This window comes from Episyrphus balteatus, chromosome 1 (assembly GCF_945859705.1).
Source record: "Episyrphus balteatus chromosome 1, idEpiBalt1.1, whole genome shotgun sequence".
In the NCBI taxonomy this organism is placed as follows: Eukaryota; Metazoa; Arthropoda; class Insecta; order Diptera; family Syrphidae; genus Episyrphus; species Episyrphus balteatus.
Window position 1 is genome coordinate 50,737,876 of NC_079134.1, and position 16,765 is coordinate 50,754,640.

The 16,765-nt window shown below is 33.4% G+C and overlaps 1 protein-coding gene across 1 annotated transcript; it reads left to right on the top strand.

Moving 5' to 3' along the window:
- Positions 1–4,407: 4,407 nt before the first annotated feature.
- Positions 4,408–5,663, top strand: LOC129906538 (uncharacterized). The gene is made up of 3 exons (XM_055982327.1): positions 4,408–5,023; positions 5,105–5,293; positions 5,361–5,663. Exons 1-3 carry the CDS (start codon positions 5,006–5,008, stop codon positions 5,520–5,522), a joined length of 369 nt encoding a protein of 122 aa, XP_055838302.1. The 5' UTR covers positions 4,408–5,005; the 3' UTR covers positions 5,523–5,663.
- The last annotated feature ends 11,102 nt before the right edge of the window (positions 5,664–16,765 follow it).

Below are 16,765 nucleotides of genomic sequence, written 5' to 3' on the forward strand. Positions count from 1 at the left end.
TTGTAAATTTACAATGCAGTCTTGTCCGCTGTTCATACAATCATAAATTCAGCTACCGACCGGTTGGTTTTTCATTTTATTTGAAATTCTCCGTTTCTACTGCCGTGAAAAGAGCCTTTACTGTAGTCTTCCTGAACACCACATCGAAATCGAAGATCGAATCCGCATTTGTCGAAACTTAAAGGATCGATATTCGATATGCTTTTGAGTTAGCTTCGGACACATTTTGTAGTATATAACCTTATACCTAAGGAGATAAGATTAAATTTTTACTACACACGAAATAAAATAGAAAAGAATGGCTTTGACAAGCATTCAAAGGCTTTGACAAGCATGCAAAGAATTGGAAGACTTTTCAAATATTTGTTGTAAATGTGTTTTCTATAAATTAAAACTAACTTAAAAAACTTAAATTATTTTTTTATTCTTAGCCTTAAGACTAAAGCAAAAAACAGCTGCTGCCGATTAGAAGATGCGCTGGGGTGAGGGCTTCTCCGTCGTCGTTGGGGTTGCCGCTTAGCGCCCCAATTGCCCTTGAATTGAGGATTCCCTCGACCTCTATTACTACGGTGAGAAGCTTTCCTGTTGTTAGCAGTGCGTTGCCCACGGTACCCTGTAACAGCGTTTTCGCCGCTTTCACCGCCGCCTCCTATAGACCTCCGAAATGCGGCGCCCTGGGCGGTATCAATGCGAAGTTGAAGATTTCCTCTGCCGCTGAATGCCTTCATACAGATCTTCCATCCGCACACACTTAATTTCCAACCGTTCCAAATTTTAATATATCTACATCTAAACAAAATATTACATTTTAAACTTTTATTAAATATGTATTAATTTTGTAGTACCTAATAATTATAATTATAGTAATTTTTTTTTTTTAATTTTCTAGGTACACTTAAAAATTTTAATCTCATAATAGATCAATAAGCTTTTAATAATAATATTATCATTTACGAAATAAAAAATAAAAACGTGTCTTTCAACTCAACACATGTACACGCGATTGAACTCATACTTCTCACTTCTGGTTTGGGTACTTCCTGGGCTAACATATGAAAACTGTCAATTTTATAAGTTGGATGAAATGTTCTCTTCGAAAGTTCCTCCGACAACAATAACACAAAGTGACAAGAGTAACAAAAACGATTAGACCAACAAAAAAAACCACAAGAGCGACAAACGACAAAAGCCTTATTTTATTATTCGAAATAAAATTAGCCTGGAGGTGCAATTTTCTAAAAAATTGACTTAATTTGGGAAAAAAACTTATTGAAAATCAACGTTTACAGCAAAAATAACGTGCTGTTTATTTTACAAAGCCAAAGAAAATAACATTTCGTTACTCTTTGTCTTTACTGATGTGAATACCTGTAATCTGTAACGAATACATACAATTTGTTACAGCTATAGTCTGGAAGTCTGGATAACTGTAATTTTATTTTCTACAAACAAAACGTTGATATCGGTTACGATTTGGATTATGATCTTTCAATTTTGTTCTTTTTTTTTAAATTCTTTTAATTGCAATTAAGGTAAGACGAATAAGTAGGTGTAGTAAATATAAAATAAACAATATAAAAAAAATATTAGATAAAATCAGTAGTGGCAGAAAATCGTTGCATTATGTGAGAAAATGAACTCGCCGAATCTTTTTTATAATTACGTTAAATAAAAAACTTAAACAGGCAAAGGGTAGCCTTCATCAGGATGGAAGCAAATATATTTGCATCTTTTCAATGATTTTCCCCACCTAACTGAAGATGACATAACTAATGATTTCCTTAGGTTCTTATCAAGTAAAACTTGCAAGGTCATATGCAAGTGAGAACCTTCGCAAAGGTTGGGGTATACACTATAGAAATTATATCGGGAAAGTAATTTAAGTGACCTAAGCCAATGTAATATACTTACAAGAACATAATGTTTGGCTGTTAAGAGGACACGTGGAATCACTACATGTTAGGTCACGTACGTATTATACGTACGTCCTAATTGATCGTGATCAAGGAGGCAAAGATGCCTTTAAACATTACTACTGCACATGTCTCACAAGAAGACGTACTATTGGAAGTTGGGCCCATGTAATATCCATTATATTTTATATAGTACCTAGGATTCGGCAGACATGAGGATAATTTTCAACGGCCAACTCTACATTTATACTACGTTTCCACCTGCCCTAAATCCGAGATTTAGCTCAGTAGATTTAGCATAAATCTCGAGTTTTATTCTAAATCTCGTATTGAAAGTAGGTGAAAATCTTAAATTTAGAGTAGCTGAACCCAAATCGGAGATTTAGCGAAGTAGATTTAAAATAAATCTCGAGATTTTTTCTAAATCTACTTAGCTAAATCTCGAATTAAGCGCAGGTGGAAACATATTATTAGACAACATCATTATAGATAATATAAATATAATATTATATCTTATGTTAGTTGCTGATTGAAAAATGTATTGTAAAATTTTAAGTTTTTTTTACTTTTCGCATTTAGAAGACAAGGAATCACACAAAATCCTTATATTGTTTTACCCTCATTAGTTTTTGCAAAAAGTTTAGTTTGGTCCAAAAATGTTGTATGCTGCGGTCAAAAAGCAGTCCCTACAAGGAAACTCACGTGAAAAAAGCTTAATGATTTTTATATTTTTTTTTTCTTTATGAGCTTTCAAGAACATATCTAGCTATGAAAATTTTTAAAAGCACGATGTTTTAATTATAAACAGATTCGGATGAACCGCTTGAAAATATTGCCATCACTCCAAGCCACTAACAAATATTTTGAATTTAACTAATCTACAGAAATATCATCCAAGGAGTGATTATAAAGAATTTTTGGAGCTGTCATCAGTCTTTTTAGGAGTTGTTCCAAAAGAAAATTTTATGTTTAAAAGTCCATCAGCTATGAGTCATGCTCGTTGGATGTCAAAGGCAATGTATTGCTTAAAAATATTAATTTTTCGACAAGAGTTCAAACTAACATCTTATGAGATAAATAGCCTCCGCGAAGTATGCAAGTTTACAATCACAAATTATATAACAGCTTGGTTTGCTTCTACTTCAGCGACTTTGGCTGCAATTAGATACAAGGCAGTAAATTCAGCAATATCCACAGCAACTACTGAGAAAATGAAGAACCATCTATGGTACCTGTCTGAAAAACTAGACGTCCCCGTGATATCTTTGTTTGATAGTTCAGTAAAAACTGAAGTAAAGAAAATAAAATGCACGACTGGGTCGCACGAACTTGCTCTTAGAGTTAAAGTTGCTTAAATTTTTAAGACTTTTTATATACCTAGAAATTTGGAAAACAAAATTAAATTCGTTTTTTTTTTAAATAAAATAAAATCTGAAATTAAATTGCCCTCCAAAACAAGTATGCAGTTTTGATTGATATATTTACAGGCATTTAAAAAAAATAATTTTTTATAAATGATTGTTTGGAAAAAAAGTGTTAAAATAAAGTTGGTTTGCTTTTCTGTAGAAATCACTAATCAACATCTTAAAACAAAATTTCAAAAAAATTCAATGTCCCGTTTTTGAAAATTTGATTTTTCAAAACAAAATTTTCAAAATTTTTTTAAAAATCCAAAAATTATTTTTTTGGAAATTTTATTGGTTTATATTTAAATTATATAAAAGCTTCTTCACAAAAAGTTTCGTTGAAATCGAATAATCAGATTCGGAGATAATCGGATTTGAAAAAAACGGTTCTATGGCAGGTACCGTTAATAATGATTTTCAAAAAAAATGTTTTCTAACTAACATTTGAATTTTTTAAACAAAATCCTTAGAGCCATTTTCGAGATATTTTAATTTTACTAAAACCGGTATATGACAAGTACCGTTATTTTTGGTCCAAACAAATTAATTCCAAAAACCCCTCTGGAGAGTCGCCAAACAACGCTACCTACCAAGTTTGACATTAATCAGTCCATCCGTTTAGGCTGTAGCTCCTTATACATACAGACAGACTGACAGACAGACTGACTTCCGGGACCCACTTTTTTGGCATTCTCTACCATCGTAATGTCATGGAAAAATGTTATCTCAACTTTTTTTTTGTACGAATGCATAACTCGATATATAGTACCTATATCGCAAGTAAAAACAGGACTGCCACTTCCAAAATGGGAACTTCTATGTGGCAACCCTATTTTAAAGAAACAAATCACATAATTAAAACATTCATATCTTTGTTGTTTGGCCAGATAAAAAAAAAAAAATTTAAATGCCAAACGAAAGTCAATACAGTAAAAGAAATTAATAAAATAATATCAAGAACGTAAGCCTACAAATGTGGCAACCCGATTCGAATGAAAACAACACTGCAAAAAAATTTGTTTCGGTAAAACGCTTGTAAAGTAAATAACATTATTTTTAACCCATAGTGTTTAAAATATTTTTAAATTTGCACGTGTTTGAAAAAAAAAAGAGATTAGATATCGAACTCGGATTTGTTGAACCCGATCCTAAATAATTTTCTTTAGTTTCTTCACTATATAATTACCTGAATTTAATATTATATCATAGCCACTTGGTCTAAAATTAGCTTGTAAAGTATGTATTTAACTAAATATGTATAATATTCTCAATAAGATAAGATTAATTTTAACTGCATAAGTAACTATATATTTTTATATGAAATGACGAACTTCTAATTTGATTTAAATAGTCTTCCCTTTACTTAATCGTCGGTCAGTGACGAAAATTCAAACCTGAAAATAAGTTCTAGTTAAAATGAGACCAATCAACAATTTTATTCAAATTGGCATCTTCTTTTTGATCTGTGCTGTGGTAAGTTCAATCCTTTGATAAATTTCAACTAAATAAAATATTATTTGTTCCTATTTTATTATTTCATAGTGCCAATGTGCAAAATTTACAATAGATCTAGAACGAATTGAAGCTATTAAAGGAAACGATAGTTTTGTTGATTTCTCTGGCTTGAGAGTTATTAGAAAAGGTCACAATCACTATATAAATGGAAGCTTTACATATCACTATAATATGAGAAGTCAATATACGGTATACATATGTCTTTAATAATATAATTTTCTTAGATTTAAATACATAATTTCCTTTAAAATTATCTGTTTTATTTTACAGTATGGAATTAAATCTATGCAAAGTCCGACTGGAAATAGCCGTTTCATTGACAAACCCTTTTTCACAGTTGATCCGACCCCGATGTGTTACTTTTACAATGTAACTTTTAAGGAGATTCTTCGCCCAGCACTAACGGGTTCTTCAACTTTTCCTGAAATACCACCGGCAGGATTGTGTCCCATTCCAAAAGTAAATATGTAAAAATAATAATTTATACCAGTCAATTCTTTCATGAATATTTCCAATTTTTTTTAAGGGAACTTATTATGTCAAGGACATGGCTGTAGATGAAGACAAAATTCCCTTTCACTTGTCACGTGGTCTTTGGAAACTAGAAGCAACTATATATAGAGGTAATACTCTTGTTGGTGGCTACAGGGTTTTTGCTAAAGTTGAAGAAAACCATTATAAAGAATGATGTGGAAGTTTCAATCAAATAAAATTATTAAAAATTTGTGTTGGGATTTGGGTTGAGTTCTGTTGCAATGTCATTAAGGAATTAAAGCCGTCATTAAGGAATTTCAAGTTGTATGGAATATGGTGTTAAAGAAAATAAAGTCGAGGTTGCATAAGTTAATGTTTTTTAATAAGGATTTGCTTAGTGATGCCAGACGTCTCGCCATGTGCTGGACTGCCCGGAAAATAACTGTTGTTCTGCTGTTATGTTTTGTCCCACAAGAAGACTAAATGTCCCTGAAATCCCGAGAAAATATCCTCAAATGTTTTTCAGTTCAATAAATTTTGTTATTATAAGTGTAAAGTGTTATTAAATTTCACATAAATTTGAACTCTTTCTCATTTGGTTCACTGAATGCAACCATTTTTTGAGATTCGATTCCAGTATCAAAATTATTTTTGTATAGGTACAGATAAAGTTTAAATTTTTCGGTCGTCAAAACATATGAGTTTCTACCTATATTTTGTGTGATAAATTAAATGAGTTCTTCATCAGGATTCGAAAGAACTGTGGATGACGACAAAATCTATTCATCAGAACCAGGATATGTTGAAGAAGTAGAAAGTTCCTCGCGCGGAAAAAAAGAAAAAAATTCCCTTATAAAAAATTTGAAGTAAGATTAATTACCTATAACAGTAAAGATGAAACCAATACGACTGGGACTGGATATGCAGAAACAAAAGTTCAGAAAATGTACGAAAATTCTGGAATTGTGTATGGAAGCCGAAGCATTGTACTCCTTCTCTTATTCTGTAGACATTACATTAGAGATCAGAGATCAGTCATTGAATATTGAAATTAAAAATTTTGAAATTAAAAATTTTGAAATTAAAAATTTTGAAATTAAAAACCAAAAAATTACAAAAAAAAGTCATAAAAAGTAATAAAAAAATAAAAACAAAAAGTTAAAAACAAAAAAAGAAAAAGTAAAACAACAGAAAACACAGGACAAAAAAGTAGCGCCATTAAAAAAAAACAAAAACAAAAAAGCAGGTAAGTTTTTCTATTCAACCCTATTTCAAATTCTAAAGCATAAATTTCAATGAAATTAAAATATATAATTTCTTTAAAAAGGTTTTAACGAAAGCAAACCATTTTGGAAACAAAACGAAATAAAACAGCACACAAAACGATAAAAGGACGACTCCAATACCAAAATAAAAAACAAAAATACCGGTAAGCCAATTTTTGAATGAAAAAAACATTTATGATTTTTCTGAAATAAAAGTTTGAATGATAACAATACATTAGCTTTTTTTAGAGTTTGAGTAATCAGAACAAAAAAAAAGTTTTATTAAGGCTTTATCACATACGTATTCACCACCATTCACCATCATTCATCGTCATTCACGATCATTCAGAATCATTCATCATTTTGTTGTATTTTATTGTATTTTAATAAAAAAAATTTAATAAAATAAAAAAAAAAATATCTCGAATTCTCCGTCTTTTATTGATTGACAGTAAATTAAATAAATAATTTGGCCCTCCAATTTCGAGGGCTGGGTCGGCTAGTTTTGAATTATTTTAACAAGTTCTTCGTCTATCACAATTCAATAAATTATAGTTCCAGGCTCACCGCTTCATTCTCCAAACTTTATATCTGTGGTAAATTTTTTTATAAAAGTTCTACCGAAGCGCATCTCAAGGTAAAACGATTTTATTTGAAAAGCAAAGTGTAATAATTAAGTTTAATGGTGGCTTTCAAAGTGGCTTATCACTCTCGTGAGGTGTGGTTTTCCTCAAAGATCGGATGATCTTCTTACGATAGTTCAAACAATTTTAAACGAAGATAATTCAAAATACAATACCGATTGGAAAATACAAAGTGGATAAATGCACAACACGAATTTATTTAAAAAAAAAAATGCATTTCGATCAAATTCGACTCATCATCAGCAATACTTGCAGATTCCAAATATGGATTACTTGAAAGCGTGGGGACTCGTTTAGGCTTTGAAGGGTTGTTTGAGAGACAAATTGGATTCATTCGAAGGTTTTTTTTCATTCTGCAAGGGCCTTCGCCGTGGATGTTCAAAAGATGGTTCTACCTGAAGTCATTGAAGACGATATTCAAACCTCATTACTATTACGGAGAACCTAAAACAAAACCCGAAAACATAATGAGTTATGCGAAGACGATCTGGTGACCTGAAACGAATGTATTAAATCACAGTCTATAAAGTCATAATAAATATTATTTTTGTGAAAATTGATGAAAAGTTCAAATGCAACGGGTGCTTAATGAAGGATGCAGCTTGCCCTGATCATTTGCTGATATGAACAAAAATGGTCTTCCTAAAGAGTGCTTAAAAGCCATTGCTCGATTTCCCGACTTGACAGAGATATCCTTTGTAAAGAACTAGAATCCCTTGCAAAAAAATTTGAAGGAGATTTCGAAAACGATGCGAGCCTTTCCTCTAGATGAGAGCGCAGGGATTCGCAAAGTGAAGAGGAAGATGATCAACTCTTAGATGACGAAGACGGAAAAATTATCGTTGATAACGCGCAGGTAATCGATGACCAATAAACAAAACAATTTTTCTTACATAAAAGAATAACGTCCAAAGTAGTAAGAAACCGTTTGTTTTTGCTTTTGTTTAAGAGGCCTCCGGACAAAATTTTGAGAAAAACGAGAAATTTGGAAATTTTCTGCATAGTTTGTGAGGTCCACAGAACACTTATTGCTAAAAACTAATTTGCTAATGAAAGATTGACATTTAATCTAAAACATGGTCTAGCCACATTTTTATTTTTTAAATTTTGTTCATACCTTATATTAATATTTCATTAACAGTTTTTAAAAAATAGCCCAAAACAGAGTAAATACGTACCTACATAACACTGGTCAACAAGGTTTTTGCCACAACAACCAAAATATACCTTTTTAGTAGTTTTTGATGTGCTGAACTCGAATCTGAAATTTGGTTATAATAAATTACCCCACATAAAAACAGAACCTCGAAAACAGCTAAAATGACGATTTTTAGCATCTTATAACGGTAATATTTCAAAAACGGAGGGCAATACAATTTTTCTGACTTAAGATTCGGATTCAGCATCCCAAACTACTAGAAAATTATATTTTGGTTCTTGTGGCAAAAAAAAAAAGTTAAATTTTGTTGACCAGTGTAATCAAAAGAAACTATAAAACACATTGTACTAGAAACACGTAAAACATGTAAAACTTTTATTAAAAACGCTAAGCCTTCATCGTTTCAGAGAAGAATCGATCGTCTCGCATTTGACCAGCAGTAATCTGCTCACATTATGAACTCTGTTTTTTTCCGTGAAAACGCTGATCAATTGAGGCCATTTCTTGATGAAACCTTTCGCCATGTTCATCACTGAATTTCCCGACACCTGAGGTTCTCCGAAAAGAAGTCCAAATGTGATTGCAAGAAGTGACTTTTGATGGATATTCTGCATCCCATGTCTCCGTACGATGTCAACGTTGTCGTCACTTCTTGTTTTGCCCAAAAACTTATTGAGAACATTGTAACGGAACCTAAGGTTTTCAAAAATGTACAAAAAGTTTCTTGCTTTTTAATTTCTTTTTATTACTTGTTAGGATTCTACGATGCGTTCAGCTCTTTGATTAAAGAGCCCTTGAAGCGAAACCTCAGCTAATAAATCCGATATTTTTATTGTTTGAATGCTGGCTAACATTCTTGTTTGACTTTAAGAACTTTTACATAGCTTGGAAAAACATCGACTTCAGTTTTTTGGTTTACCAAGTTCCTGATGGCTTGGTACTAATGTTTTGACAAATTTGCTTTAACCCAAGGTTCCAAAGCATCTTTCGTATCAAGTTGTTTAACTTGAACATTTTCTTTGGACTGGCATTTTTTTAAAGCACAAGTGGTATGTATCGTATTGTCATCGACGACACATCAACGATCTCTTCTTGACGAGCTTTCCATAAATGGCATTTTGGTCTGTTTTGAGGTTTTTCCGAGATATTCTGATCTGATTGGTCTTGTGCAGAACTAAAATCTTCCTCGAAACTAAGCCAAGCACTGTGAACCTTTATGTAAAAAGCCGCTGTTTTGTGTTGTGTGGGACAATAAGAATCGCTTGTTATGTGTCTGTCTGTTGAAGTTACTTTTCGATGGATTGAAAAGTCGATTTTGTATCCAAATTTTGTCAACGAGGAGCTCCAAGAACGACAATTTGTTGTTCTCTTTAAGTTTGTGGGTGAAGTTAATGGAATGCGGAATCAAAACTTTGTATGCAAAACCAATGCTTTTCTGTAACTCCCTCAGCAACAATAGCAACAAAAAGTGTCTATCTACATTTATTGAGCCTAGTGTTGCGATAACATCCTTCAATGAACTTTCCGTTTATTAAACAAATTAAAGTTCAATTTCCGACATTTCAACCTTATTCTCAGGAAGTGCAAATTAGGCTACATATTCATAAAAGAACCTTTTAACCAAAAAGAAACTTGAAAACACACTATAAGCATTCAAAAACTGTTTTCTCATCACATATGTCATATTTTCAGCCATTTTAATTATTATTTTTTCCTTTATAAATCATCTTCAATAATTATTTTCATGCTTCTAAAGATAAACGTATGCTCTAAGCATGTTATCAAATAAGTCACTTCAATTCCTTAATGAAAACTCATGTGTATGCTGTTTATTTTAATAAATAATCTATGTCACGCACTTTTGCAGAACACGTCGTCAGTACCACTTAAGGCACATCAATCTTTAACGCTCTAGTAATTTTATGCGATCTAAATAAATCCTATCATAAACATTCTTCCACCCAACGCATCCTTTGGGAGGGGAAAGAAAAAAAAAAATAAAAAACATAACCTGCCTCTTTCTACATCCAACTTTTCAAACTCTAAATAACCGTCGAAATCGATGGTTGATGACGGCTTTTTGCGGGTACAAGCAACCATTGCCATTTCACAATCACCCTTTATACCATTGACACGGATTAAACTTGAAGCGACTTGAAGTTTTTTTTCTTCCTTACCTAGACTCACTCACTCGCTAAAAACTCTGATGAATATCCTTGGAGATTTTAAAGTGCACACTCAACACTCCCCAATACTCGAAAGAGAGAGAGAGAGGGAGACTTTATTTCAACTTTGACAAGGGTATGATGGTAGAGAGTTATTCAATTCCAAATTCCAACCTCCACCCCACCCAAATCCCAGCATGCCATCAGGTAGTAGCTCCTGCTCCGGGTCCAACAAAAAGGTGGTGGACTCGTCTGTTGAAGTTGATGAACGTTTGACTACATATATTTATCACCAGCTCTTGTACTCCACCACACCGACCCGACCGCACAAAAATGCCTGGCAAATGAGGTAAATTAATGTCAGGATTAATATTCGAATTTATGAAGCAGCTTTGGCCGGGGTTAAATATTTGAAATCAATTAATTCCATGACTCTGGGGCACTAGGGGATGAGGTTTTGATGGGTAGATAAATGCTGGATGATGCATTTGTTGACGTCGACCCAAAAGTGGGCGAACAAATAGTATATAGAGAACCTTGTTTAAGCGTTTTTCGTAACTAATTAAACAGTACAAAATAAAAATAGATTACTATCATTATCATGTTTGACATGATAGGCAATTGGTTTGTTTCGTGTTCGACAGGATGAAAGACTCCCTTGCTAGTTAGGTGGAACTATGGGACAGCCGTTTGTCAGCCCACTACAACTGGTGGGAATGGGCGTTGGGCGAATTTTGTAATTATTCCAACACGCATAGAAGGACCAACAAACAATACGCGACGGACGATGACGAAGCAAACGCCTTTCACTGTGCCACGACGACAAGAGTGCCAGTGTCGAAAATGAAATGTTCCTATACAATTTCTGACACATAATCAATTTGAATTATTTATTGCGTGTTGTTGTATATCCGGGGCATTATACTCTTGTTAACGCTTGTTCTTGAACTTTCATTACAAAATTATGCTATTTAAATATGAATGAGTCTTTTAGGATTCGACAATAGTGTGTTTGTAGTGGATCGATATACATCACTTGTTTTGTTGTTTAATGTTTTTCTTTTCATTTTAACAAAATACAATTTTTTTTTGTTCCAATAACTTGCTGGAAAAAATAAAATCGATAAATAGAAAATAATTGACATCACCCAAACATTAAGTATTCAGAAAAATTCTGGAAAAATTAAATTTCAGAGAATAGACCAACACATCCTAAGGCGCAAAAAGTTGTACCGAACTGATCTGTTGGTTGACAACACCGAAAGCGTAGCACGTCAATGTGAATCAAGTCGGAATCTTTACAATTTTGCATGATTTAGAGAATTCATAAATTTGGATAAAAAATAATGTGCAAAAGGGATTACGCTCTTAAAACGTTTTTGTTTTGATTCTACGTTTTCGGAATAGTCTCGAGGCTCAAAGACAGGGGCGGACTGGGAGTCAAAGGGCCTCCCGAGACTTTTAGGTAAGGGACCACAAAATACTTACATAATTATTTACTTACTCGAAATATTTAAAAATAAAAGTTGATATGCAGAAATTATTTTTTGATATATGTTTATTATTCCTTTCAACAATTTTCAATTTTTTAAATATTTTTTCAATAAATTGCTTTTTTCTGCCAGTAAGTTAAGTGTATCATTGGAAATATTTTTTAAAATCTGAAACTCTGCTGACATTAACATTGCCGTTTCTAGATGATATTGCGTCAGAGTGTTTCTCAAATAATTTTTGATATATTTTAATTATGAAAATGACCTCTCACATGCAACTTGCGTACATGATAAGGTCATTAGCAATTTGTACGCAAGAAAAACATGTTTGTATGTTTTTAAATTAAAAGAATAACGCTGCAAAACGTTAAAACAACAACAAACGCAATTGTTTGTTAGTGTTCCTTCTTCTCCTCCCCTTCCTCTTCATTTTCATCGGATTCGCTCTCTGGGGTGCATTCCTCATTGGCACTCATTATGATTTTGGGCCAAGATGAAGCAAAGTTGATCAGTTCGGATCGCAACTGAGCAGAAGAGACTTTGCAAAATTTGCTCTGTCTCTGAAATCCCTTTTTTCAAAAATATGCCCAAAATTTTCGGGGTCTGCTGCTATTTTTTAATGTTCTTGGAAACGAGATGTTACTGACGTAATGCACGTGTCAAGAGTTGTATTGTACACTTCCGCTTCGAACTTGCATTGGTTATAGGCTCGTCTGTAGCCAACTCACCAGGCATTTTCTTTTACCTTCTTATCTTTGTCAAAGGCAGTATAGATTCTATTAGAAGATCCGTGTTTTTTTTCTTCTAGGAGCTGGTTTCCCTAGTTGACAAATTTTTCGGATACATCAAATATCTGATAATTAAAATTTGTATTTATGTGAAACAGTTTAATAAATTTTAATTATTTTTAATATTGAATTTCAAATAACATAGGTTTTAGTCTGAGGCACACAACAAATTTTGGGAGTGGAGGTATAATTGATCTATTTACAAACGATACAAAATAAAACAAATAACATTATTTTCACAGATATGTAACAAAACGAAAGAATTTGGTCACCTAAATCTCTAATTAGGGGTGATTAGGTACGGTAGAAGCAAAGGACGGAAAAAAAAAATGAAACATGATTCTGTGGACCCCTGAAAATGCATAGTGGCCCCTCAAACAGAATTCGGTAGGCCCCAAAAGATCCATATGAGGCCTTCATTGGCTTAAAGACCATAAACATAATTCTGTGGACCCCTGAAAATGAATAGGGGGCCCGCAAACAGAATTCGGCAGGCCCCCAAAGATCCATTGGAGGCCTACATTGACTTAAACATAATTCTATGGGCCTCAAGACATACATAGGGGGCTTCCAACAAAAATTTCTATATGTCTGGAAAGATCCATAAGGGGGCACAATAGATTTATATTGACTAAAAAGGCCAGAAACCGATTTGAGGCATGATGTGAGTGAATTTTAAAAATAGAATTTCAAGTGCTTTTTAGAAATGTGTTCTTGTCCGAGGGCCTACCGAGAAAAATCCAGAGTGCTTGGGCCAGTCCGCCTCTGCTCAAGGATTCTCTATTTGTGAATAATGGGGTCTTTTCCATAAAGTTAACAATGCCACGTTATTCCTCGATGCAAAAATTAAAGTATTGGACTGGTCCCGAATTCTATTTTTTTCTATTTCGAAAGGTCCTTACATAAATCTATAATGCTATCATCAACTAAACTTAAACTTAACTAAATAAGGATAGAGCTTTTAACCCTCTATTTTCATTCCTACTTAACACATAGATAACACTAAGCTTAATAAGATATGACTGTCGAAAGAATAATGTGAAGAAACCTCAACAAAGAACAAAAAGGACTAAAACTTATGCCGCTCAATTAATCTTTTGCAACATACATTATTCCAATCGTTATTTCTATAATCTAGAACACTCTGCCAAGCTTAATTATCAAAAACCAAACAGCTTTTTGGTACACACTCACGTAGACCTATCGTATACCATTATTATATTCCTTTACATCCCTCTTAATCTATATCCTCGCTAAGCTTGAGAAACATGCATTTAATTTCACACACCATAATGCGAGAGTATCATTCTTTTTTAACTTCCTTCTTATAACCTAGATTCCGTTGAATTGTAGAATTTCTAACAATATCTCCTTTTTGCCAGCCTTGTGTCGGTTGAAAAACACAGTAACGACATGCCGCCTCTCTTCTCCAAATCCTAGGTTTTGTTACATTTTCCCATAAACACATTACGTTTGGAGAATTGTAATAATGAAAATCCCAACTGGATGTGAATTTGAAAATACTACTCCTTCCCGCCAAAAAGCATTGAACCGCTATATTCATATATGTGTGTGTAATGATTGTGGCGCCACGCCGCCATTGCTATCGCTGCTGCCATGAAACGAGCCGCAGTTTAAATTGAGTGGGCTGGAATTATTGTACCCATTTGGCTCACTCATTCCATTTTTGGCATTATCCTTCGCAAAAAGGTCGTTATCCCCACCCGAAAATGATGCGCCCCGAATCCCTTGGACTATTTTTCGACTGAAAAGGTGGCGCGACGACACGACTATATGGGTGCTTATTTACGCAATGCGATGACTTTGGGTGCTGAAGCCATAGAGCTTATGCTAAAGCCATCTGCTCCTTTACACCGTTACAATGATGGCGGGTGGTTGGTTGGTCGTGTTGAAGAGTATCCGGGATATAACATCGATATATTATAATGTGCTGCGTGTCTTGTGTGTAAATGCGTTTTAAGTACCCAATTTCATCCTCATGCCTTGATCCTTTTGCCTTGAAGTGATTGCTAAAACGAAAAAGTACCGTTTTTTTCTTTTTCTTTATTCCTCTGGGTTCGGGTGGGACTTAATTTAGTTTTCCCTTTGTCCTTCATTCTGTATAAATTGTTATCTAATCGAATATCTTAAAAATGATTGTTGCTACACAAGACCAAAAAGAGGACTGCCATGACTTCAACCTACGTAGACTTCTACGACGACGTGTAGGAAACTCCAACCCAGGCAATCGAATGAATTTATGTTTCTTTAGGTGGCATGGTCCCGGCCCCAATCCCGAATCTAATGATAATCGACCTTATAAAATATCTGGATTTTTCTTGTTGTGTTTCCTATAAGCTTAACCTTTCGGTAGATCCTTGTTTTTTTTTTTCTAATTCAAGGACCCCTCTGTGTCATCAATATTACAACGTACAGCTTGTCTGCGCCTATATTTAATGGCTTCAAAACGGTCGGTGGTCTTATTTTTATTTAGGTTTTATGCCTCTTCTGCGATGGAAAAGCAAATATTATTTTATGGAAATTTATTGTTTTGAAATATTCTGGTTCTGCAAGATGTCGCAGAGCTTTAAAGTCAATAAAAATAAATAAATTACCGGAACGCAAGTGTCATTTGAGGACGGTTTTTTACCCTTTTTTTGTGTCGTTCTCGTTGTCGTATGTATACGTTTTTTTTTTTTATTTGTTTATTTATTTTTTTTTGATCCAATTCACTTTTTAAAAATGCCATAAATTATCATGTTTACTGATTACTAAATCATTTAGAAGGAAAAATAAAATAACATTTCGTGATGCAGGAAAACAAAAAATGGGAGGATCTGTGTAGGGAGGGATACTCAATTAAGATTGATTGATGTTGCTATAGAATGCAGAGAGTGCTTCAATAAAATTAATAAATTCAAGAGAAATGGCTGTTTGACACGATATTCGATAAGCGTATTCGTTTATAATTCCAGTTTCCTGAAAGAAATGAATTGAACCTTATTAAGAATTTCAGGAAGGTATTGTACATACATTTATTAAACAAAACATGAAGCATCTTGTTTTCTAAGACTAAAAGGTAAAAAAATATATAGATTAAAGGACTCATAAGTAATGAATTGCGAACTGATTAATTGGAATAGTTCACTTTTCTAAAAAAAAAGTTCAGTATTTACAAACAAAAAAATGATACACTGATGGATGAAAACAACTGATGGATTGGTCTGGCAGACAGTGCCACCTGCAGATTCTGCAATAATAAGGAAGAGACACCAGAACATAATTAGGCAACTGTGAAGCACTGATGCACCAACGACACAGATACCAAGAAGTAAGTAAAGACAGTTATATTATCTTTTCTGGATGTCTTTCTACTAAAATATTCCCTGTTTGTTTTTAAGTCCTTATTACGGGCCTCTTGCGCCTCTTCGCTTAGCATGCCAATTGGTAACAAAGCGTTATTGATAATTTCAGGCCCATGAATAAGGATTTTGTGTACAGTTGGGATCATTGGCATCCACGGATATAATTCTACACATAAACGAGCAGTGTCTTGGCAGTAATTTTGGAATTTTTCAGAGTTGATATTGAAGCCGCTTGATATTGCTTGTAGTATCATATAAAATCGTCTGATTAGTTCTGGGTTTACTCCTGTAACTTTTGAAGACGCTTCATAGTTTTGAAAAAACTTTCGAGCTACGTTACCATCATTGCTATTTCCGAAACCAGGCTTGGGTTTGTCCACAATGAGAGACATTTGGCTCTTGAATTCTGCCTGTATTCTAATTTTATTCACATAAATAGCATCTGAGTGTGGAATTTGTATCAGTTAAGGAATTGCATATTTTCCCATCAACCATAAAAAATATGGGTTTGTGAGTGACTTTGTATGAACATGCATTTAAATTAACTACTGAACTTATTAAGTTTCTGATTTCGCTAT